At 46.7% G+C, this 25,583-nt stretch overlaps 1 protein-coding gene across 3 annotated transcripts in view; it reads right to left on the reverse strand.

Annotated features, from left to right (window-relative positions):
• rhobtb4 (Rho related BTB domain containing 4) overlaps nt 1–25,583 on the reverse strand; it is a 69,702-nt gene that overhangs the window by 6,152 nt on the left and 37,967 nt on the right. For 2 of the 3 annotated variants that reach the window (XM_036979425.2, XM_036979424.2), the window contains 8 exons: nt 19,002–19,203; nt 18,794–18,897; nt 16,391–16,576; nt 13,631–14,432; nt 13,031–13,250; nt 9,481–9,599; nt 3,230–3,469; nt 2,806–2,911 (listed from right to left, as the gene is read on the reverse strand). In XM_036979425.2, coding sequence (XP_036835320.2) covers nt 2,806–2,911; nt 3,230–3,469; nt 9,481–9,599; nt 13,031–13,250; nt 13,631–14,432; nt 16,391–16,576; nt 18,794–18,897; nt 19,002–19,193 — 1,969 coding nt within the window. In that variant the 5' untranslated portion in view covers nt 19,194–19,203. Of the gene's footprint in view, nt 1–2,805; nt 2,912–3,229; nt 3,470–9,480; nt 9,600–13,030; nt 13,251–13,630; nt 14,433–16,390; nt 16,577–18,793; nt 18,898–19,001; nt 19,204–23,125; nt 23,200–25,583 lie in introns of those variants that run through there. The other variant, XM_036979427.2, reaches the window with a different exon arrangement.

The following is a 25,583-nucleotide window of genomic DNA, read 5'->3' on the forward strand; positions in this document are numbered from 1 at the left end:
GTGAATATAAAGGAGGAAAAACAAATGTGAAAAAAACAAGTGAGAGGAGTGGAGGGGAATGGAGGAGGAGAGTGGAGGGGGAGAGTGGAGGGGAATGGAGGAGGAGAGTGGAGGGGGAGAGTGGAGGGGAATGGAGGAGGGGAGTGGAGGAGGAGAGTGGAGGGGAATGGAGGAGGGGAGTGGAGGGGGAGAGTGGAGGAGGAGAGTGGAGGGGAATGGAGGAGCGGAATGGAGGAGGGGAATGGAGGAGGGGAATGGAGGGGGAGAGTGGAGGGGGAGAGTGGAGGGGGAGAGTGGAGGAGGAGAGTGGAGGGGAATGGAGGAGCGGAATGGAGGAGGGGAATGGAGGAGGGGAGTGGAGGGGAATGGAGGAGCGGAATGGAGGAGGGGAGTGGAGGGGAATGGAGGAGGGGAGTGGAGGAGGAGAGTGGAGGGGAATGGAGGAGCGGAATGGAGGAGGGGAATGGAGGAGGGGAGTGGAGGAGGGGAGTGGAGGGGAATGGAGGAGGAGAGTGGAGGGGAATGGAGGAGGGGAATGGAGGAGGGGAGAGGAGGGGAATGGAGGAGGGGAGTGGAGGAGGAGAGTGGAGGGGAATGGAGGAGGGGAGTGGAGGAGGAGATTGGAGGGGAATGGAGGAGGGGAGTGGAGGAGGAGAGTGGAGGGGAATGGAGGAGCGGAATGGAGGAGGGGAATGGAGGGGAATGGAGGAGGAGAGTGGAGGGGGAGAGTGGAGGGGAATGGAGGAGGGGAGTGGAGGAGGAGAGTGGAGGGGAATGGAGGAGGGGAGTGGAGGAGGAGAGTGGAGGGGAATGGAGGAGCGGAATGGAGGAGGGGAGTGGAGGGGAATGGAGGAGGGGAGTGGAGGAGGGGAGTGGAGGGGAATGGAGGAGCGGAATGGAGGAGGGGAGTGGAGGGGAATGGAGGAGGGGAGTGGAGGAGGAGAGTGGAGGGGAATGGAGGAGGGGAGTGGAGGAGGAGAGTGGAGGGGAATGGAGGAGCGGAATGGAAGAGGGGAGTGGAGGGGAATGGAGGAGGGGAGTGGAGGAGGAGAGTGGAGGGGAATGGAGGAGGGGAGTGGAGGAGGAGAGTGGAGGGGAATGGAGGAGCGGAATGGAGGAGGGGAGTGGAGGGGAATGGAGGAGGGGAGTGGAGGAGGGGAGTGGAGGGGAATGGAGGAGCGGAATGGAGGAGGGGAGTGGAGGGGAATGGAGGAGGGGAGTGGAGGAGGAGAGTGGAGGGGAATGGAGGAGGGGAGTGGAGGAGGAGAGTGGAGGGGAATGGAGGAGCGGAATGGAAGAGGGGAGTGGAGGGGAATGGAGGAGGGGAGTGGAGGGGAATGGAGGAGGGGAGTGGAGGAGGAGAGTGGAGGGGAATGGAGGAGCGGAATGGAGGAGGGGAGTGGAGGGGAATGGAGGAGGGGAGTGGAGGAGGGGAGTGGAGGGGAATGGAGGAGGAGAGTGGAGGAGAATGGAGGAGGGGAATGGAGGAGGGGAATGGAGGAGGGGAGTGGAGGAGGAGAGTGGAGGAGGAGAGTGGAGGGGAATGGAGGAGGGGAGTGGAGGAGGAGAGTGGAGGGGAATGGAGGAGCGGAATGGAGGAGGGTAATGGAGGGGAATGGAGGAGGAGAGTGGAGGGGGAGAGTGGAGGGGAATGGAGGAGGGGAGTGGAGGAGGAGAGTGGAGGGGAATGGAGGAGGGGAGTGGAGGAGGAGAGTGGAGGGGAATGGAGGAGCAGAATGGAGGAGGGGAATGGAGGAGGAGAGTGGAGGGGAATGGAGGAGGGGAGTGGAGGAGGAGAGTGGAGGGGAATGGAGGAGCGGAATGGAGGAGGGGAATGGAGGAGGGGAGTGGAGGGGAATGGAGGAGCGGAATGGAGGAGGGGAATGGAGGAGGGGAGTGGAGGAGGGGAGTGGAGGGGAATGGAGGAGGAGAGTGGAGGGGAATGGAGGAGGAGAGTGGAGGGGAATGGAGGAGGGGAATGGAGGAGGGGAGAGGAGGAGGAGAGTGGAGGGGAATGGAGGAGGGGAATGGAGGAGGGGAGAGGAGGGGAATGGAGGAGGGGAGTGGAATGGAGGAGGGGAATGGAGGAGGGGAGAGGAGGGGAATGGAGGAGGGGAATGGAGGAGGGGAGAGGAGGAGGGGAGTGGAGGGGAATGGAGGAGGGGAATGGAGGAGGGGAGAGGAGGGGAATGGAGGAGGGGAGTGGAATGGAGGAGGGGAATGGAGGAGGGGAGAGGAGGGGAATGGAGGAGTGGAGGGGAATGGAGGAGGGGAGTGGAGGGGAATGGAGGAGGGAGGTTGGGGATTGGAGGTGGGAGGGAAGTTGGGGATTGGAGGGGAATGGAGGAGGGAGGTTGGGGATTGGAGGTGGGAGGGAAGTTGGGGATTGGAGGTGGGAGGGGAGGTGGGGATTGGAGGAGGGAGGGGAGGTGGGGATTGGAGGAGGGAGGGGAACTGGGAAGGGAAGTTGGGGATTGGAGGACGGAGGGGAGGCGGGGATTGGAGGAGGGAGGGAAGTTGGGGATTGGAGGAGGGAGGGGAGGTGGGAAGGGAAGTTGGGGTTTGGAGGTGGGACAGGCAGTACAAAACAAGCTAAGAATAATAAAAATTGATTAAACTTCTATATTGCTTTTCATAACAGACATAAATCTCAAAGCACTTCTAAAGCAAAAAACAAACAAGCACTACATTAATATGAGTAATCTATCTATTGACATGGCGAGGGATGGAGGAGAGATGAGACAAGAGGGAGGAGAGATGAGACAAGAGAGATGGAGAGAAGAGAGAGAGGGCCTTGGTTTGTACCTGGAGACATGACCTTCATGTCTTTGGGGAACTTGCGACAAACGCTGTTGTAGTTGGTGCAGATGTGATGGAGACACCAGGCATAAAGCTGCTTGGCATTGTGGAACTGCCAGGGATGAATGAATAGGTGAGCAGTCCATCAAAAAGGTTTAAATGACAAGGAAGAACACCTCAAACTTTCTTACTTTACAAATAAGAAAGATGAACTTGAATGAGAAGTGGACAAATGGCTTTTTAAGACTAATGTCACCTGTCATTGTAGAACAGAGTTCTATATCGTTCAGGGATGTCAGTTACTATTTCACTGGAGGGAACATTCTATACCACCACGTACAGTATTACCTGTATTGCAGTAACAGTGTCTTCACTACAACTGTCACTGAGAATATACAGTGAGTAGTTGTAGATGAATTTGGAGACTCACCTGAGCCAACTCCAGGTAAGCAAGCACCTGTCCGTCAATGTCTACTCCCTTCACCAAACACTGGAGCAGCTCATCCACAACATGCTGCTCTGTGAGGGCAACGAGGCGTGGCAGACACAGACGGTTGGATAGGACGATGAGCTCCATAGGCTCCCAGTCAGGACAGGCCGTCACCAGCCCACAGTATAGGAACTCCAACACCGCACGCATACAGGCACTACTGGTGTCAGGGATGGACACCTGGAGAGAAGGGGAGAGAGAGAAAGAGAGAAGGAGAGAGATGGAGAGAGAGAGAGAGAGAGAGAGAGAGAAACAGAGAGATGTAGAGAGAGAGGGAGACAGAGAGAGAGACGTAGAGAGAGAAATATTTACATTTAGTATGTCTTCCAGTAGTAATTTGTCTGTAACTCAAGTTTTTGATTGGAGCCCAACTGTGGTAAATTCAATTTATTGGACATTATTTGAAAAGGCACAACTGTCTATATAAGGTCCCACAGTTGACAGTGCATGTCAGAGCAAAAACCAAGCCATGAGGTCGAAGGAATTGTCTGTTGAGCTCCGAGACAGGATTGTGCCAAGGCACAGATCTGGGGAAGGGTACCAAACAATTTCTGCAGCATTGAAGGTCCCTAAGAACACAGTGGCCTCCATCATTCTTAAATAGAAGAAGTTTGGAACCACCAAGACTCTTCCTAGAGCTGGCCAACCTGGCCAAACTGAGCAATCAGGGGAGAAGGGCCCTGGTCAGGGAGGTGACCAAGAACCAGATGGTCACTCTGACAGAGCTCCAGATTTCCTCTATGGAGATGGGAGAACTTCCAGAAGGACAACCATCTCTGCAGCACTCCACCAATCAGGCCTTTATGGTAGAGTGGCCAGACGGAAGCCAATCCTCAGTAAAAGGCACATGACAGCCCGCTTGGAGTTTGCCAAAAGACTCTGAGACCATGCGAAACAAGATTCTCTGGTCTGATGAAATCAAGATTGAACTCTTTGGCCTGAATGCCAAGCTTCACGTCTGGAGGAAACCTGGCACCATCCCTACGGTGAAGCACGGTGGTGGCAGCATCATGCTGTGGGGATGTTTTTCAGTGGCAGGGAGTGGGAGACTAGTCAGGATCGAGGGAAAGATGAATGGAGCAAAGTATGGAGAGATCCTTGATGAAAACCTGCTCCCGAGCACTCAGGACCTCAGACTGGGGCTAAGGTTCACCTTCCAACAGGACAACAACCTTAAGCACACAGCCAAGACAACGCAGGAGTGGCTTTGGGACAAGTCTCTGAATGTCTTTGAGTGGCTCAGCCAGAGTCCGGACTTCAACCTGATCAAACATCTCTGGAGAGACCTGCAGTGATGCTCCCCACCCAACCAGCTTGAGAGGATCTGCTGAGAAGAATGGGAGAAACTCTCCAAATCCAGGTGTGCCAAGCTTGTAGCGTCATACCCAAGAAGACTTGAGGCTGTAATCGTTGCCAAAGGTGCTGCTTCAACAAAGTAGTGAGTAAAGGGTCTGAATACTTATGTAAATGTAATATTTTAGTTGTTTATTATTATTATTTTTTTTAATTGCTTTGTCATTATGGGGTATAAGGACAATAAAACTACAGCTACAGAAAATAAGTTAATGTCCACTCACTGTCTGTGGCTCACTGTGTCCCACTCCAATAACATGGTCTGTCGTTGGAGCAGCACACAGGCTGACCAGAGCTACTCATACAGGCAGAGTGGGCCGGCTGGAGGTGCCCTAGACATCAGTAATTTTCCCGATGACACAACAGTGGTAGGCCTGATCACCGACAACGATGAGACAGCCTATGGTGAGGAGGTCAGAGACCTGACCGTGTGGTGCCAGGATAACAACATCTCCCTCAACGTGATCAAGACAAAGGTGTTGATTGTGGACTCCAAGAAAAAGAGGACTGAGCACACCCCCATTCTCATCGACGGGGCTAAAGTGGAGCAGGTTGGGGGATTCAAGATCCTTGGCATCCACATCACCAACAAACTAACATGGTCCAAGCACACAAAGACAGTCATGAAGAGGGCACAACAAAACCTATTCCCCCTCAGGAGACTGAAAAGAATTGGCATGGATCCTCAGATTCTCGAAAGGTTTTAAAGCTGCACCATCGAGAGCATCACTGCCTGGTATGGCAACTGTTTGGCCATACCAGGCACTACAGAGGGTAGTTCGTACAGCCCAGTACATCACCGGGGCCAAACTTCCAGCCATCCAGGACCTCTATACAAGGTGGTGTCAGAGGAAGGCCCTAAATATTGTCAGACTCCAGCCCCCCTAGTCATTTTCTACCGCACGGCAAACGGTACCGGAGCGCCAAGTTAAGGTCCAAGAGGCTTCTAAACAGCTTCTACCCCCAAACCATCTAATCAAATGGCTACCCAGACTATTTGCATTGCCCCCCCTCCCTTCTACACTGCTGCTACTCTCTGTTTATTATCTATGCATAGTCACTTTAATAACTCTACCTACATATACATATTACCTCAATTACCTCCACACCGGTACCCCCCTGTATATAGCCTCCACATTGACTCTGTACCGGTACCCCCTACATATAGCCTCGCTATTGTTATTTTACTGCTGCTCCTTAATTATTTCTTACTTTTATCTCTTACTTTTTATAGGTATTTTCTTAAAATCACATTGTTGGTTAAGTTTGTAAGTATTTCACCTGACAAAGAAATGTTGATTTGATATGTTGCCAGTCGGCCAAAAGTGTGTTTCTCTCCTGAGAGGAGAGCAAACAGATGTACACTTATTCCCACAGCCACAAGTGACGGCCAAAGGTTTACGGGGACAATTTGGGGAGTGATAGAAAGAACTTCTGGGACTGTCGGACCATGGTAACTCCCTTTTCATGTGGTCTCCCCCTGCCCTCCCACAAACGCATGCAGCATATAGATCATTTTAAAAACTACACCACCCTGGCCACTAGGTGTCACTAAAGTATAACTGTGGTTGGCTTCAGATAAAGTACAAACCAAGGCACATTTACATGTTCCTCCTTTAGCAGACACCCTTACCCAGAGCGATTTACAGGAGAAATTAGGGTTAACTGCCATGATCAAGGGGCATATAGACAGATTTTTCACCTAGTCAGCTCTGTGATTCGAACCAGCGAGCTTTCGATTACTGGCCCAATGCTCTTAACCAACGCTCTTAACTGCTAGGCTCTCTGCTGCCCTAGGTAGTGATTCAATTAAATGTTATTCTATGTTTTCAACCTTTCAGCCCAATTGGTTGTTCAAATGGTTGGATTAAAAAGGGACGAGACATTTTAAAGTCTCAGAGCAGTCTCAACACCACTATTGAGTATTGCCTTGTGGTTTAAGCTACAGTAGGAGGTGGGAAGAGCCATGGGACCCACAGGGGTCCTTCCTCAGTCCCAGGGGTGCCCCTCACCTGCCTGTCTCTGTGCCAATTAGGTGAATGTCAGCCTGGCAATGACCCTTCATTATGGCAGAAAAGGTTGAGGTAAAGACACAGGTGGCCCGCTCCAGTTCAAAGCTCCTAAACACACACAAGTCCTTATTCCTCATCAGAATGGCATTCAAACCAAACTATCCAATCAGGGAGGGGTTTATTGAGTTCAACGTGATCTTTTATAGGTGGAAACGTGTGTGTGTGTGTGTGTGTGTGTGGGGGGGGGGGGGGGGGGGGGTGACTGACAAGGACACAGCAGGCTGCTGACACAGCAGATCGTAACAGTAGGACCAGAATAGAAGCGTTATCACAGCACCTCGTGAATACAAACAGTGACAGGCTAAAGATACGAATGAGAGAAATGAGAGAGGAGTGTGGTGAGAAGAGTCAGGGTGAAATGTGTTAAAGTAACTGTCCTGTGAAAATGTCACTTTTAAAAGCTCAATCTGTTAACCTGTACACAAATAATGTTGTTGACTCATCCTATACTCGTACTTGTGTCCAAAGTACAAATTAGGAAAAAAAACACCTCAAAAGCCTCTAAGCGACTAGTGCTTTTTGAGGTCGGTTTGGTTTCAGTTTGATTATCAAAAAATATCTACGTTCTCAATTTCGGTTTCAAATTTGTATTTAATCATGAAATGCATTATGAAATAATTACATACAAATTATTTTAGAGCTTTTTAATAGAAATTCCAAAGTAAAAAATAGTGAACATTCAATTGCCAAAACATAGAAAATATTCCATTCTCTGTCAGATCTACATTGGATAGACATCAATTGAAAAACAGGAAATTACATTGAAGTAATAAACGTTTTTAATTGATGACTTTATTATTTTTCATTCCTTAAAAGTAATCATCTCATCTCTGCTCAGGCAGTAGCAGCCAGACAATGTTCTCTCTGCTCCCCATACCGTACAGTCTTTAGGCTCAATATTTGCTTAATAAAAAACGACAACTTTCATTTCTCTCTAGAGAAACTGCACGTTGTGTTCAGAAAAAAACAGAAAAAATAAGTTGTTTAATAGCCGGGAAAATAAAAATGAAATGTCGGTTAATCGCTCAGCACTAAAAGCCCCACCACAAATTTGTATCTCAAACAGACTGTTTAAAAAATGCTTGCTTTTTCCTCATAGAAGATGTCATGTTTTCGTCCGAGACGTCTCATTGGCTGAGCAGTCCAATCAGCTGTTTACTTGTCATGAATATTTTAATTGACCGGTATATGCCCACACCATTCAAACACAGAAAAGCTGCTTTTAAACATACGTAATAAACAATTAATGGAAGAAAAACGATTGCACTAATATTGTAATTAACTATAGGTAATATTTCATAGAAATCTGGAAACACTGGACAGCTATTTTAAAGACAGATCGCACTGTGTTAGCTGATGGCAGACAGGCAGACAGTCTCAGTCCAACACACTCTGAAACAGAGGCCAGACAAGTCACAGTACACTACAGTACACCGATTGGTCCGAGACTCCCAAGGTCACACGCCTCTCCACGCCACTCTGATTCCTAGCCATGCCCACAACCATAGCCACATCTGTGTCACTCCAAGGGAGGCGTTGTCTATGCACCTCAAGGCCAGCCAGCTAAGCAGGGGAAGTGTTTGCTGCTGAGATTTTAAACACCACGATCATTGCTGCATCACTATGGAAATCTCTCACACAAAGACAAATGCTGGTTGGCCTCACATTGTCCAGAGCCTCAGTCTTTGTTAGATGTACTATGCCAACCAAACGCCATAAAGAGTGTCATAATGGGGACAAAGCCACACGGGTTACCATGGATACGACAACCTCTTAGCCTCCCAGTCTCCACCTTAGAGCACGCAGCACACCATGACCCTGTCCACTCCTCCCTCTCTGTGGACTCTGGCTGTAAGAGTATCCAGAAGGCCTGTCCAGCGTCCTGTTTCCTGGGGCTGCCTGCTTCCTGGCAGGGCCGTAACTCAAAGCCTGTGGGGCCTGGACTGTAACCGTACCTGGGGGATCCAGTTCTCCAGAAGGGCCCAGGAAGCGGACACCCACAGCATCGAGAGAAAACCTTCCCCTCCCTGGGAAGGTTGGCAGCAACGCCCTGGAAGAGTCTAGTCTTTCTAGAACCCGAGCCATCAGAGAGAAGCCGGGGGTAACTGGACACGCTGCAGGCTCAATGCCTGCATAGTTTCTCATGAGCGGCTCTCTAACATGAATGCATGTCATCTTACACCGTTGTCTTGGGGTCAAATGTCAAAGGAAAAAGATCTCTAAAAGCGGTCCCTTTAAGATACATATTGTCCTCTAGTCTACCACCTCTTGCAGTCTCAGCCTCCCTCCTCAGCCTCTTCTCCAGCCATCCGATGAGGCTGTGACGAGTGTGTTGATAACAGACAGGAATGTGGGCAGTATGTCTGGTTAGCTGTGATGTGATATTTTAATATTCTCACGCTGCCTCTTCTCCAACAAGTATGTGTAAAGAGGAAATGACAAGGGCCCTCAACCCAGAAAGTGCTGAGGTGAGCCGACTTCCTGCCGCATCTGCTCAGACGCGGAACCGTCTGACCTGCTCGCTTTGGACCATGTTTCTGGCTGTGTGCAACGCCAGTACTGTACATATTGTTGGTTAGCATGGCAGTTGGCTGTGAGCCCCCAGGGGAGGCTTATAGTATAGTGTGCTTTCAACACAACCACGGGTGAAACACAGCTTTACAGATCACAGTGCTGGCCAGCCTCATGCACCCCCCACCCCACCTCTACAAACACACTTAAATACAACCCATCCTTACCGAATCTCTTTCACACTCTCACACTCACCTCCTTGATGTAGCTCTCCATGAAGGATCCGCGGAACATAGCGGCCATCCAGTCACAGCTGGAGATGAGCAGAGGCTTGTGGGCCGGCAGGTAGCCATCGTCCAGGCAGAACACCACATCTAAAACCGGAGAGGGAAAAGAGCACTCATCTCGGAGTGAACCACAGAGTCGAGGCTACAGAGGGGAAGACAGACGGACGGGGACACACAGGGATATACGCAGACAGACGCACACAGAAACAGAGACAGGTAGACAGACCGAGATAAATGGAAAGGTAGAAAGAGCTCTATTTGACACAGGGTGCAAGGGAGGGAGATGGAAGGACATAGTACAAAACAGAGTTGAGATACTAAGATTGAAACCTATATAGACTTTTGAAGCTGTTCGGATAGCTTGCATCCTACCTAACTACACTGTCTGTAAGGGCTTGGACTGTGGCTCTATTCTGTTTGGATACCCAAGGAATCAGTGTTGGGGAGTAGTGAACTACATTTAACTCCATTTGGCTGTAGCTTGGTAGTAGTTGAACTAAATTCAAATCTTGTTAGTGTTTTCAGTAGTTTAATTACTTTTTTTTGTAGTTTTGTAGCTAACTACTGGAACTACATACTAGTCTTTTTGCAAAAAAACAATATGGGTAAAGTAGGTAAGAATTTCCTTTTCCTTCATCAGACTGCCTAATTCTCACTTGAAACATTGTTTTTGTGTTTAATATGAGAAATGACATTCTGTTAATTAACATCTGACTACAGAGCGATTAAGGCAGCCCTCAGCACCTCTCTGATTCAGAGGGGCTGGGTTAAATGTGGAAGACACATTTCAGTTGAATACATTCAGTTGGACAACTGACTAGGTTTCCTTTAAATTTTTTATTTTATTACATATGATAATTTTTCAGGAATTAGTTTGGACGTAGTGAACTACTTTTTCAAATTAACTTCAGTTAAGTACATTTTTCTTAAAAGATAGCTTTAGTGTAGCTTAAGTTCTTCCAGTGTGAAGTAATTGGTAGCTTTCAGACTAGCTTCCCCAACTTTGTCATTCTAAAGAAATAAACTATCTAAGAAGAAAGGGCAGACCTATAGGCCTCACTAATCTTTATGGGGCATAGAACCCACTAGAACAAGTAGCCTAAATCAGATCTATTCAGGAGGTATATTTAAGCAATAAGGCATGAGGAGTTGTGGCATATGGCCAATACACCATGGCTAAGGGCTGTTCTTACGCACGACGCAACGCGGGGTGCTTGGATACAGTCCTTAGTCTTGGTATATTGGCCATATACCACAAACCCAGAGGTGCCTTATTGGTATTATAAACTGGTTACCTACGTAATTAGAGCAGTATAAATAAATGTTTTGACATACCTGTGGTAAATACCACAGCTGTCAGCCAATCAGCATTCAGGGCTCGAACCAAGCAGTTTATAATAAAAAAATAAATTCCCACAGAAACAGACATCGTGACAACAATATAAAGATTGTGGTAGCCACCTGAAGGTCAAAGAGGCTACATGTAGTAGAGGTCGACCGATTAATTAGGGCCGATTTCAAGTTTTCATAACAATCGGAAATTGGTATTTTGTTTTTACACCTTTGTTGAATCTATATTTAACTAGGAAAGTCAGTTAAGAACACATTGTTATTTTCAATGATGGCTTAGGAACAGTGGGTTAACTGCCTCGTTCAGGGGCAGAACGACAGATTTTTACCTTGTCAGCTCGGGGGATTCAATCTTGCAACCTTACAGTTAACTAGTCCAACGCTCTAACCACCTGCCTCTCATTGCACTCCACGAGGAGCCTGCCTGTTACGCGAATGCAGTAAGCCAAGGTAAGTTTAATGCTAGCTAGAAATCATAATCACTAGTTAACTACACATGGTTGATGATATTACTAGTTTATCTAGCGTGTCCAGCGTTACATATAATCGATGCTGTGCGTATTCGTGAAGAAGGACTGTCATTGCTCCAATGTGTACCTAACCATAAACATCAATGCCTTTCTTAAAATCACTACACAGAAGTATATATTTTTAAACCTGCATATTTAGCTAAAAGAAATCCAGGTTAGCAGGCAATATTAACCAGGTGAAATTGTGTCACTTCTCTTGCGTTCATCGCACGCAGAGTCAGGGTATATGCAACAGTTTGGCAACCTAATTTGCCAGAATGTTACGTAATTATGACATAACATTGAAGGATGTGCAATGTAACAGGAATATTTGGACTTATGGATGCCACCCGTTAGATAAAATACGGAACGGTTCCGTATTTCACTGAAAGAATAAACGTCTTGTTTTCGAGATGATAGTTTCCGGATTCGGCCATATTAATGACCTAAGGCTCGTATTTCTGTGTGTTATCATGTTATAACTAAGTCTATGATTTGATAGAGCAGTCTGACTGAGCGATGGTAGGCACCAGCGGGCTCGTAACCATTCATTCAAACAGCACTTTTGTGCGTTTGCCAGCAGCTGTTTATGACTTCAAGCCTATCAACTCCCGAGATTAGGCTGGTGTAACCGATGTCAAATGGCTAGCTAGTTAGCGGGGTGCGCGCTAATAGCGTTTCAAACATCACTCGCTCCGAGACTTGGAATAGTTGTTCCCCTTGCTCTGCAAGGGCCCCGGATTTTGTGGAACGATGGGTAATGCTGCTTCGGTGGCTGTTGTCGATGTGTTCCTAGTTCGAGCCCAGGTAGGGGAGAGGAGAGGGACGGAAGCTTTACTGTTACACTGGAAATTCTAAAGTGCCTATAAGAACATCCAATAGTCAAAGGTTAATAAACTACAAATGGTATAGAGAGAAATAATCCTATAATAACTACAACCTAAACCTTCTTACCTGGGAATATTGAAGACTCATGTTAAAAGGAACTAACAGCTTGCATATGTTCTCATGTTCTGAACAAGGAACTTAAACATTATCTTTCTTATACGGCACTTTTACTTTCTTCTCCAACACTTTGTTTTTACATTATTTAAACCCTATTGAACATGTTTCATTATTTATTTGAGGCTAAATTATTTTTTATTTGTTTTATTGATGTATTATATTAAGTTAAAATAAGTGCTCATTCAGTATTGTTGTAATTGTCATTATTACAAATAAATAAATAAAAATATCGTCCGATTAATAGCTATCTGCTTTTTTTGGTCCTCCACTAATCGGTATCAGTATCTGCGTTGAAAAATCATAATCGGTCGACCTCTAACATATAGATAGAATACGACTCTCACCTTGTGAGAAACGCTATAGCCAACATGCACACAGACCGAAGAACCCAGACAAAAGTGATACACAGAAACGCATAGGAATGGGCATGGCACACATAAGGACAAACGGATAAATGCTCAGCAACACATGTTTAGAGCAATGACACCAAATGGACTCATTTGATGGAGGACACCAGGATACACAAACACAGATATTGCATATAGGAAAAACAATATAATGACCATAGATCCAGACGTGTGAATCCACACACACACACACACACACACACTAGAGAATCTCTGATGACGCAGCAATTGGAGGCAGTGTGTTTACCAGCGAAGGTGCCCTTGCTAAGGCACTCTTTGATGCGGTTGGCTCGGCGGACGTGGAAGGCCTTGGTGATCTCCTGATTCATGAAGCTCTCACGATTCAGCACATTGGCCACCATCATCCTCAGGTCAAACACCTCCAGCAGCTCAGCAATGGTGGCCACCTGCATCAGATCCCCACGGCCCTCATCCAAACTGCCTGTGTACAGGTACTGCAGCACCGCCTGAAACCACCACACAGTTGAAATATAATCACCCTCTCGACCTATCGGAATCGAGTATTAGCTGTGGTATAAATCAAGTGAATAAACACCACTTGAGGTGTATGGATTCACTTCAGTCTAATAACCTTTCATTAGAATTCTGCATCTTTGCTTCCCTAAAATGTGTTATGGTTATGCCGACCAGTAGAGGGCACTCTTCAAAGTGCTCTAAGAAGATGCTACAGTCCTGGAGCAGTATAGGATAGGAATAGGTGTGTGTACAGTATAGGGAATGAAAACCTCACGGTGAGCTGGTTTTGTATTAATACGGGGATTTAAGCAGATGCTATTACCCAAAGCTACTTGCAAGACTTGATGTTGTTGCTGCGATCTGATCTTACCTGGAAGGGTTCTTCCTGTATGAGACCGTCCATGGAGACCACGGTCATGAGGCGGGGTCGCCCCGTCTCGGGGTCAGCTACGTGCTCCAGGTACACACTCAGGAAGCCCCTCCCCCAGCCTGAAAGGCCACGGCCGGCCCCCAGGGGCCCCACGGAGCACTGGCTCCTGGCGGGGAGGGCGTTATCACTTTTGGAAGTCCTCAGGGAGCCCTGCTGGAGCATGGGTGGCCGTTTGATTCCCCTGGCTCCACCCTCCCCATCATTATCGATGTCCAAGCTCTTAGTACGCCCTGCCTGCTCTTTGGCACCTCTCCTACTCTGTTCATCCTCCTCACCGCTCTCGGCGCGCTCATCTCCCTCCCAATCCGCCTCGATGGCCAGCAGATCCAGGGTGAAGAGGTCGTAGAACTTGGAGCAGGAGGTGGCCAGGTAGACTTTGTGTGCGAAGACACGCGTGGCGCCGCCTTGGAGTAGGAAGAGGACATCGGCGCATAGCGGCTGGCATAGGAGGGAGTCGGGGGCTTCTCCGTCGATGGGAGGGGGGTCGGGGATGCCCACCACAGGGCGCGGGGGCCGGGGGGGCAGGAAGGGGGCCTGGAGGAGGGGCCGCTGGACTCTCTTCAGGTGGGACTTCCAGAACTGGAGGTGACGGCGGGAGATGAGAGCGGAACGGATGGCGTTGTCGAACACATCCTTGACCCCAAACTGGGCCACGATGCTGGTCTCGTAGTATGGAATGCCCAGCTCCTTGGCCACCTCGTGCCCTCTCTCTGGAGGCAGGATGTCTGTGGGCTTGATGGGTCTGAGGACAAGGGGAGAGGAGAGGGTTAGGGCATTAGCAGAGTGGTAGGTCTCTATTGAAAGGATTGTGCTGACAGAAGCTATGGACAGAGAAAAGGTGAAACAGGTATGTTAGCAGAGTGGTAGGTCTCTATTGAAAGGATTGTGCTGACAGAAGCTATGGACAGAGAAAAGGTGAAACAGGTATGTTAGCAGAGTGGTAGGTCTCTATTGAAAGGATTGTGCTGACAGAAGCTATGGACAGAGAAAAGGTGAAACAGGTATGTTAGCAGAGTGGTAGGTCTCTATTGAAAGGATTGTGCTGACAGAAGCTATGGACAGAGAAAAGGTGAAACAGGTATGTTAGCAGAGTGGTAGGTCTCTATTGAAAGGATTGTGCTGACAGAAGCTATGGACAGAGAAAAGGTGAAACAGGTATGTTAGCAGAGTGGTAGGTCTCTACTGAAAGGATTGTGCTGACAGAAGCTATGGACAGAGAAAAGGTGAAACAGGTATGTTAGCAGAGTGGTAGGTCTCTATTGAAAGGATTGTGCTGACAGAAGCTATGGACAGAGAAAAGGTGAAACAGGTATGTTAGCAGAGTGGTAGCTCTCTATTGAAAGGATTGTGCTGACAGAAGCTATGGACAGAGAAAAGGTGAAACAGGTATGTTAGCAGAGTGGTAGGTCTCTATTGAAAGGATTGTGCTGACAGAAGCTATGGACAGAGAAAAGGTGAAACAGGTATGTTAGCAGAGTGGTAGGTCTCTATTGAAAGGATTGTGCTGACAGAAGCTATGGACAGAGAAAAGGTGAAACAGGTATGTTAGCAGAGTGGTAGGTCTCTATTGAAAGGATTGTGCTGACAGAAGCTATGGACAGAGAAAAGGTGAAACAGGTATGTTAGCAGAGTGGTAGGTCTCTATTGAAAGGATTGTGCTGACAGAAGCTATGGACAGAGAAAAGGTGAAACAGGTATGTTAGCAGAGTGGTAGGTCTCTATTGAAAGGATTGTGCTGACAGAAGCTATGGACAGAGAAAAGGTGAAACAGGTATGTTAGCAGAGTGGTAGGTCTCTATTGAAAGGATTGTGCTGACAGAAGCTATGGACAGAGAAAAGGTGAAACAGGTATGTTAGCAGAGTGGTAGGTCTCTATTGAAAGGATTGTGCTGACAGAAGCTATGGACAGAGAAAAGGTGAAACAGGTATGTTAGCAGAGTGGTAGGTCTCTATTGAAAGGATTGTGCTGACAGAAGCTATGGACAGAGAAAAGGTGAAACAGGTATGTTAGCAGAGTGGTAGGTCTCTATTGAAAGGATTGTGCTGACAGAAGCTATGGACAGAGAAAAGGTGAAACAGGTATGTTAGCAGAGTGGTAGGTCTCTATTGAAAGGATTGTGCTGACAGAAGCTATGGACAGAGAAAAGGTGAAACAGGTATGTTAGCAGAGTGGTAGGTCTCTATTGAAAGGATTGTGCTGACAGAAGCTATGGACAGAGAAAAGGTGAAACAGGTATGTTAGCAGAGTGGTAGGTCTCTATTGAAAGGATTGTGCTGACAGAAGCTATGGACAGAGAAAAGGTGAAACAGGTATGTTAGCAGAGTGGTAGGTCTCTATTGAAAGGATTGTGCTGACAGAAGCTATGGACAGAGAAAAGGTGAAACAGGTATGTTTGCGTTTCAGTCAAATGCTGCACATGCAGCCAATGTGATGTGTGATGGGTGTGATGTGATGTGTGATGTGATGTGTGTGATGTGTGATGGGTGTGATGTGATGTGTGATGGGTGTGATGTGTGATGGGTGTGATGTGATGTGTGATGGGTGTGATGGGTGTGATGTGTGATGGGTGTGATGTGTGATGGGTGTGATGGGTGTGATGTGTGATGGGTGTGATGTGATGTGTGATGTGATGTGTGATGTGATGGGTGTTCTGCAGTGAATTTCGCCCGTGTCAGCAGCATGGATGATAGCGGTCTCACTTGGCCAGGGGTCTGCGGGCGCGGTTCACAGCCTCCAGGTCGGCGTAGCGCAGGTCCAGCTGGCAGCCCACCAGGATGATAGGGGTGCGGGGGCAGAAGTGCTTGATCTCAGGGTACCACATGGTGCGGACGTGACGCAGGGAGTTGGGGTTGGCCAGGGAGAAACACAGCACTACCACGTCAGACCTGCACCACACACAGAAAAGACAGCGGGAGACAGAGAGGGTAATGTAGGATGGTAGAGGTCCATTCCTGTCTGAGGTTCATATGACAAGAGTCTGCTACTAGGCAGTGTACACCTCCGTTCAAAAGTTTCGGGTCACTTAGAAATGTCCTTGTTTTTGAAAGAAAAGCACATTTTTTGTCCTTTAAAATACTCCTGTGTTCCAATGGCACATTGTTAGCTAGTCCAAGTTTATAAATTTTAAAAGGCTAATTGATCACATTAGAAAACCCTTTTGCAATTATGTTAGCACAGCTGAAAACTGTTGTCTGATTAAAGAAGCAATAAAACTGTCCTTCTTAAGACTAGTTGAGTATCTGGAGCATCAGCGTTTGTGAGTTCGATTACAGGCTCAAAATGGCCAGAAACAAATAACTTTCTTCTGAAACTCGTCAGTCTATTCTTGTTCTGAGAAATGAAGGCTATTCCATGTGAGAAATTGCCAAGAAACTGAAGATCTGGTACAACGCTGTGTACTACTCCCTTCACAGAACAGCGCAAACTGGCCCTAACCAGAATAGAAAGAGGAGTGGGAGGCCCCGGTGCACAACTGAGCAAGAGGACAAGTAAATTAGAGTGTCTAGTTTGAGAAACAGACGCCTTACAAGTCCTCAACTGGCAGCTTCATTAAATAGTACCCGCAAAACACCAGTCTCAATGTCAACAGTGAAGATTGCTTCTACACCTGCATTGCTTGAGGTTTGGGGTTTTAGGTTGGATTTCTGTACAGCACTTTGAGATATCAGCTGATGTAAGAAGGGCTATATAAATCAATTTGATTTGAAGAGGCGACTCCGGGATGCTGGCCTTCTAGGCAGAGTTGCAAAGAAAAAGCCATATCTCAGAATGACCAATATAAATAAAAGATTAAGATGGGCAAAAGAACACAGTTATTGTGTACATGCCTTTGCCCTCGTTGTCAAGCCAAACTACAAAGGTCAGCAGGGCTGCTAGCTATCCTCATGTAACCAGAGTGTTTGGTGTTTTTACAGGACATAGAGCGAGGCTGAGATCAAACTCCTGACTGACTGGCTGACTGCTCAGTGTACACACAACCCAGCAGAGATCCCCCTCAACACACACTCTCCTCTGTTATTAAAGAGCATGCAGGGTGCTACGCCACCCCCTTATGCACTGACATAAGGGGTAAAAAAAAAAAAAACTCACCTATTCAGTCTATGGAACAACAAGGTCAAAGGTCAATAATATTTCAACTTCTTTAGAGCCATCTACAAGTAAATGACACAATAAATGATCAAATAAACTCTATCAGATAGTGTTGGACACAGAGGACAGTGTGAGTGTGCCTATAAGCAGCTGATTGTTGGATAAGGGTGCATGCATGGTGGCCTGTCTAGTGGGTTTAGGGCCAGAGGTTGAGCAGAACAGCACTCAGACAGACCGACAGACAGACGGGCAGACACAGAACAGCTGATCTGGCAGTGCCTCTCATCAGCTGACTGCAGGCTGACTGAGCACACACACCGAGTCGTTGACCATTTAAAATGCTAGCAGGGCTTAATCCACACACACACACACACACACACACACTATTTAAAATGTGCACACACACACTGTCACTAAAAAACAGATCCACAAAGTGACAGGGTGACTTGTTATACAAACCCAGCCCCCACCTAACCTGCTCAGTGACTGTGTGCGTGTACGTGTGTGTGTGTGTGTGTGTGTGTGTGGATTAAGCCCTGCCAGCTGGCTGAGTAAGGATCAGTGTTATGCCAGAAGCTTACTGTCTGAATGGCCTGGGTGAGAGGGATAGAGAGATGATTCCATCATGTCTGCCTGCTAGAGGGGAGGTATATTGTATCTAGCTATCAGAACACATTAATAATGGTAGCCATATCAGCCACCATGACTGTACGTGACAGTGTGTGTATGTGTTTGTGTGTACACGTGTGTCCTTCAGCCTAAAAGCCAGGTGAGCTGAATGCTGGTAAATAAATGGTGCCAATCCTTTGCCAATGACCTGAGACCAGCTAGGGGGGGGAATCTGGCTGTACAACAAGTACCCTGAGCCCAAAGTACTCACAGCCTCCCAGTGTGTGTGTGTGTGTGTGTGTGTGTGTGTGTGTGTGTGTGTGTGTGTGTGTGTATATATATATATATATATATATATATATATATATATATATATATATATATATATATATATATCTCCTCACCTGCCATAAGCGAAGCGTCTGTCTTTGTGATGGTCACCGAAGGTGTCCCATAGTCTTAGGGAGACACTGACCTCATCCACCACATCCCTAGATCTCTCCAACACCTAGAGGCACAAACACACATCAATGGAAGAAGTGTGTGTGTGTAGGTGTGTGTATATGTGTCGGTGTGTGTGTGTGTGTGTGTGTAGCGTGCGTCCATGCCCACCTCCTGGCACACGCGGTACTGGTCGATGGCCCAGACGGTTGGCACGTGGGTGGCGAGCAGCTGGTACTGTGTGAGGGTAGCATTGCAGGCGCGGGCACAGATGAGCCTGGTTTTGCCCACTGCATTGTCCCCTACCACCACACATTTAATAGTTTCCACATTGGGCCTTTCATAGTCTGTGTCTATATCCATGGAGAGGGTCCTGAGAGAGAAAGAGAGGGAGAGAGAGAGAGAGTGGAGGGGGAGAGAGAGAGAGGGGGGGGGGGAGTGGAGGGGGTGGGGGGGAGAGAGAAAGAGCGAGAGACAAAGAGGGGGAGAGAGATTAAGTGAAGAATTCAGTTACAAACGGAACAACACTGACCAGTAATGAGCAGCTCCTGCCAAACTCCTTCAGAGTGAACACATGGTACGGAGGCAGAGAAATAAAGAACCAAGCAGCTATTTATGTCATAACAGAGAGAGAGCGAGAGAACGAGGATAACACTTCTAGCCTCCTCTTTTTCTCAGGCAGGGAGGAGTCAAGCATAACCACTAGCGCCTGCAGCCAATGTACTGTACATTGTGAAGGTACACAAACACAGCCCCATGATCCACACTCCACAGACAGTCATCATTTAAAGGAACACACGGTCTCTTCATGAACTTGACAAGTGTACCGTAGCTATGCCTCCAACCCTGCTGGAGGAGAAAGCCACTTATCAGAGTGGTCCATGATAAACCAGGACCCAGTCCTAGTGGCAAACTTTCTGATAAGTGAATGAGTTTGCTCCATAGAGAATGATAGAGGACTCTTTGTATTCGTCCCATTATGGCGTCTGTGAGTCCACGGGCTGCACCATTGAAGCCATCTCCATTTTGAAGTAGTCAATTTTCTTCTTCTACTACTTCTATGAGTTGGTTAACAAACTGAAAGGGTGCACACTGCCACCTGGAGTGTGTTGTTTGAACAGGTATAAAGACAAGGTTGCCTATTTATGTCTGGTCACGAGTATATTTCATTGGCTGATTCCTCCTGATGACCTGGATGGAATTATGTGATCCTTCCTTAATCCATAGGAAGCCCCACCCAGTTGACTACTTCAAAATGGTGAAAGTCCTACATGCTTAAACAAGCTTATGGTTTGCTCTCATCTGCCGAGGGGCACTCATTAAAAGACCCACCCCCTCCTGCCAGCCCTCTTCCTTCCTTCCCTCCCTCTCTTTTTCTCTCTCCCTGGAGAGTCTGCTGAGGCCAAGATTGCCTCCTCTTTGAAAACAGAAACAGTGGCATCTGAACAGGGCAGACGACAGAGTTCTGTGTCTCGGCTCGTCCTGAAACTCTAGTCTAGAGCCACAGCAGCAGAACAGTAAAAGAGCATGTTAGCACTATGCCAAAAGGAAGTGTTGAAGGAAGTGGTGATGTACAGACAGAGGACAGACCACTTTGACCTGGTTCAACAGACAAATGGGTCTGAAAAGCAAGAAGTTTCCCAGAGACTTGTCTTGTCTATTATTTAACAGAGAATGCGATGAAAGCGATGATTCATGTGATTGGGTCACACACAGGACAGGACAGTGTCTCCATTAGGCTCCCCTATCAGAGTCAGAACACCAACCAACTCTCACCTCCGTTTTAACACACTGCTCGACACATCTCACCTCCGTTTTAACACACTGCTCGACACATCTCACCTCTGTTTTAACACACTGCTAGACACATCTCACCTCTGTTTTAACACACTGCTAGACACATCTCACCTCTGTTTTAACACACTGCTAGACACATCTCACCTCCGTTTTAACACACTGCTCGACACATCTCACCTCCGTTTTAACACACTGCTCGACACATCTCACCTCCGTTTTAACACACTGCTCGACACATCTCACCTCCGTTTTAACACACTGCTCGACACATCTCACCTCCGTTTTAACACACTGCTCGACACATCTCACCTCCTTTTCCTACACAAAACAATAACAAAGATGCTGGGGCGACAGTGGCGCTGTTTTTAGACGTTGGTACACAACACACCATTTTTGGCATGTCAAATCAAGGCTGTCAATATTCACCTCTCATGAGGAATGATCTTATGACATTGGAACAGGGTTGTTGCATTTCATTTCGGCAAGCCATGACACCCACAGTCTCAGATTGTTCTGAAATCGTTTCTGTAGTTAAAAACAGATAGGAGTAGCATTCCTGCAACATTATTTTGTTGAAATATAATTTGATCTCTGATTAATTGAGCGAATTGATTGCACCCAAATTGCCCGTTTTAATTTACAGAATGAATATAATATTCAATAAATACAGTAGGTAACATCCAATTTCAAACAAAATGTCTTCTAACAATGAGTAGGATATGAGGAATCCAAAGAAATTGTTAAAAGCCACCCACAGAGCCTCCCACATCCACGCCAATCCCACCCATCAATCAATCAATCAAATGTATTAATAAAGCCCTATTTCACATCAGCAGATGTCAAAGTTCTACACAGAAACCCAGCCTAAAACTCCAGAAAGCAATGCAGATGTAGAATCACGGTGGCTGGGAAAATCTAACGGGAAAGGCAGGAACCTAGGAAGAAACCTAGAGAGGGACCAGGCTCTGAGGGGTGGCCAGTCCTCTTCTGGCTGTGCCGGGTGGAGATTATAACAGAACATGGCCAAGATGTTCAAACGCTCTTAGATGACCAGCAGGGTCAGATAATAATAACCATAGTGGTTGTAAAGGGTGCAATAGGTCAGCACCTCAGGAGTAAATGTCAGTTGGCTTTTCATAGCATTCAGAGTTCGAGACAGCAGGTACGGTAGAGAGAGAGAGTAGAAAACTGCAGGTCTGGGACAAGGTAGCACGTCCGGTGAACAGGTCAGGGTTCCATTGCCGCAGGCAGGACAGTTGTAACGGGAGCAGCAGTATGACCAGGTGGACTGGGGACAGCAAGGAGTCATCAGGCCAGGTGGTCCAGAGGCATGATCCTAGGGCTCAGGTCCTCCGGGAGGGGAAGACCTGAGCAGGCTTATACAGTATCAGCTCTCTATGTCTGACAAGCATTATTATTGTCATACCTTGTCAATAGACTGCTTACAGGAAGGAAACCAATGTAATTTTGTAATTTGGGTGAACTGTCCCTTTATCACCTAATAGCAGGAACAACACCATTTAGTGGTCAGAACCTGGTAATATCAGGATATACGATGGGACTTAAACCTAACAACTTCCATGACAGAATACTCAGGGGGGGGGGGACATCACCAAATTCACTGAGAATACATTACATAGGATGAAGAAACAATACACCAAGCTGCAGCTCCATAGTACTTGTCAAACATAGAGAACTGATACTATATACTCATTGTTGGTGGGATTCCTCATGTCTAAGTCATTGTTAGAAAAAAGTTTGGTCCATATCAGATGTTAGGTACTATATTTATTGAATATGATATGAATCCTATACATTAAAATGGCCAATTTGAATGCAATCAATGAGCTTCATTTCTCAATCAAATTATATTTCAACAAAATAATGTTGCAGGAATGCTACTCTTACCTGTTTCTAACAAAATAAATGATTTCAGAACAATCTGAGATGGTGAGTGTCGAATTCCTCTTTCTGGTGCTTTTTGAAGTGGACCGACCCAGTAGAGAGAGAGAAAGTTGGTTAGACTCCCGTGCTTCACTGAAGGTGATATTGATACGGCCAGACCAGACCTGAACAGACCTGCAGTCCTGTCCTACCCCTCTGCCACTCCAACCTACACAAGGTCCCATAAATAGGCTGTTTGAAAGATTCATAGGCTTATTATTGTTCCATTGACGTAGATGCACTTCATCCCTGCCCTGATAGACAGTAGCGGATAAAAATGGCATCCATTCATCGGACACACGAGACGACAGGCAGCCGGATATTCAGCTCGCCCCCCTCCCCCACTCATCTCCACCAACTCCTGCTCCTCTCGTCTCATACATTGTTGCTGTTGCTACAGATTGAGACAATATTGCAATAGGCCTAAACAAACAATGTCAGGTCTTGTTTAAGAGCTACAACAAACAGTGTGTTCCCTTTGGAATATTCCATCTCCGTTATAGTCCCAGAGCTGTCAAAGCCACTGAGCAGCAGGTGTTATTATTACACTGTACCTTAACCTTAGTCGATGTGAGTAGCGGAGGGAGTGACTGAACCCGGAGAGATGCAGAGGAACTGAGGGAGTAGTGGCTGTCTATCTAGACTTTATCTGTGCTCCCTCCCTACTTTTCGCTTTGTGTTTGTCTTTCTGAGACACACAGTCAGGCACGTACTGTAGGTCTACGTGAGTCAGTTAATAGTGTGATAGAGAGGGCAGTAAAAGTCACCACATTCTATCCTTATCTAACAGGTCTTCACTTCAAGGAAAATTACACCCAAAACAAGATTTTGGTATTTGTTTCATTAGTCTGAATTTTTTTGCATGTCAGAAATGAAGTTTCAAGATATTACATTTTCAAAATACATACAGTACCGGTCAAAAGTTTGGACACACCTACTCATTCAAGGGTTTTTCTTTATTTTTACTATGTTCTACATTGTAGACTAATAGTGAAGACATCGAAACTATGAAATAACACATATGGAGTCATGTAGTAACCAAAAAAGTGTTCACAATATATTTTATATTTGAGATTCTTCATAGTAGCCAGTCTTTGCCTTGGATACAGCTTTGTACACTCTTGGCATTCTCTCACTATTATTCTACAATGTAGAAAATGGTAAAAAATTAAGAAAACCCCTGGAATGAGTAGGTGTTTCCAAACTTTTGATGGTGCACTTTGCATCATACCAGATGTATTTATGTATTTTGAAAGTTAAATATTTTCGAAAATTGATTGCTGACGTGCAAAACATTTTGGGACTATATCAACAATGGACTAATGAAACAAATAACAAAATATAATTTTGGGTTGGAATTTTTCTTTAATGGTCGTAGCAGCTGCAAGAGGAGCACATCAATAACAGCTCAGAGTTGCAGATGGAAAGAGCAATAAAGAGAAATATTAGACAATCATCCCTATGTGATCAGCACACCCCCACTCAGGGTACAATGTGTTTTTTTTTCTCCAAGTAATGGGGCTGACAGAGAACCTATGTGTAGGACAGAGTGTGTAAGTGAATTTGCATCAATGTGTCTCATCAGCAGTGTCACAGCTCACTCACCACTGGCTCATGCTTGTTTGTATGTTTGTATTTGAGAGGGTGTCTGCATGTGTAAAAAAAACAAAGGCCTGCCTGTGCGCGTGTGTGTCTGTATGGTGTTAAGGGTCCCCTGGGTCTGTTTGGTGTTAAGGGTCCCCTGGGTCTGTATGGTGTTAAGGGTCCCCTGGGTGTAACAGGCTTAGGCAGGCTGTGAGGCATGGAGATATGAAACTAGGGGCAGAGGACAGTTTCTCAGGGGATCAGACGCTGGATCCCTGGAGCACTACACCATCGCTCTGTGGCACAGCATCCACCACGCAGAGGGCAGAGAACACATACACACGCACACATTTGACATTTTAGTCATCTAGCAGACACTCTTATCCAGACCGATTCCAACTACTGTGTTCATCTTAAGGTAGCTGAGACAACCACATATCAAAGTCACAAACACACACACACAGAGAGGCTGGCTGAGAGGCAGCAGAGGTAACTAGACACTGAGAGCTGTGTAGGTTTTAATTCACAGCCAGTGACGGATGCGGAGTAAAGCAGCAGTCTAGACACCATCTGTTAGGCTGTCACCTGTACTACAGCCATTGGAAACGTCAGTGAACAGCAGACACACTGAGGAAGGTGCAAGCCAATACTTCAGGTCTGCTACTAAGACATGTTCCCCTTGAAAAAATAACATAAAAACATCCCAAATCTCTCTACATCAAGGCCTTTTTTACCTCTATATTATGGGGTTGTTTCACCTTGATCTAAGAATGGAAAAGTGAGTAATGAAAGGTGTTAGGACAGGAACAAGTACAAGAAGTCCCACTACGACCTCAGAGTCAACAAAAGAAAAATATAGGAATAAGGTGGAATCATATTACACAGGCTCAGACGCCCACCGCATGTGGTAGGGGCTGCAGTCCATTATAGATTACAAAGGAAGACCCAGCCATGATCTGCCCAATGATGCCTCTCTACCAGATTAATTCACTGCATTTTATTCACGCCTTGACAATAACAAGACTGTACCGTGCGTGAGGACCCCTAACTACCCAGAGGATTATGGTGATCTCGCTCTCTGAGGCCTACGTGAGTACGGTCTTTAATCAGGTCAACAGACGCAAGGCGACGGGGCCGGTATTCCAGGGCGCGTTCTCAGAGCTTCCGCAGATCAGAGTACAGGCACATTCACTGTAATTTTCAACATCTCCTTGTCCCAGTCTGTAATCCCCACATGTTTTAAGATGACTACCATCATCCCTGCTCCTAAGAACTCGGCTTCAAGGCACAATGACTGTAGCACCGACATCTGTAATCATGAAAAGCTTTGAAAGGCTGGTTATGACACACATCAACTCCACCATCCCAGTTTTTCACAATTACTGACATTAAATACTCATAAAAATGTTCTGTATTAGGTCAATTAGG

This window comes from Oncorhynchus mykiss, chromosome 6, assembly GCF_057628025.1.
Source record: "Oncorhynchus mykiss isolate SJ-2025 chromosome 6, ASM5762802v1, whole genome shotgun sequence".
In the NCBI taxonomy this organism is placed as follows: Eukaryota; Metazoa; Chordata; class Actinopteri; order Salmoniformes; family Salmonidae; genus Oncorhynchus; species Oncorhynchus mykiss.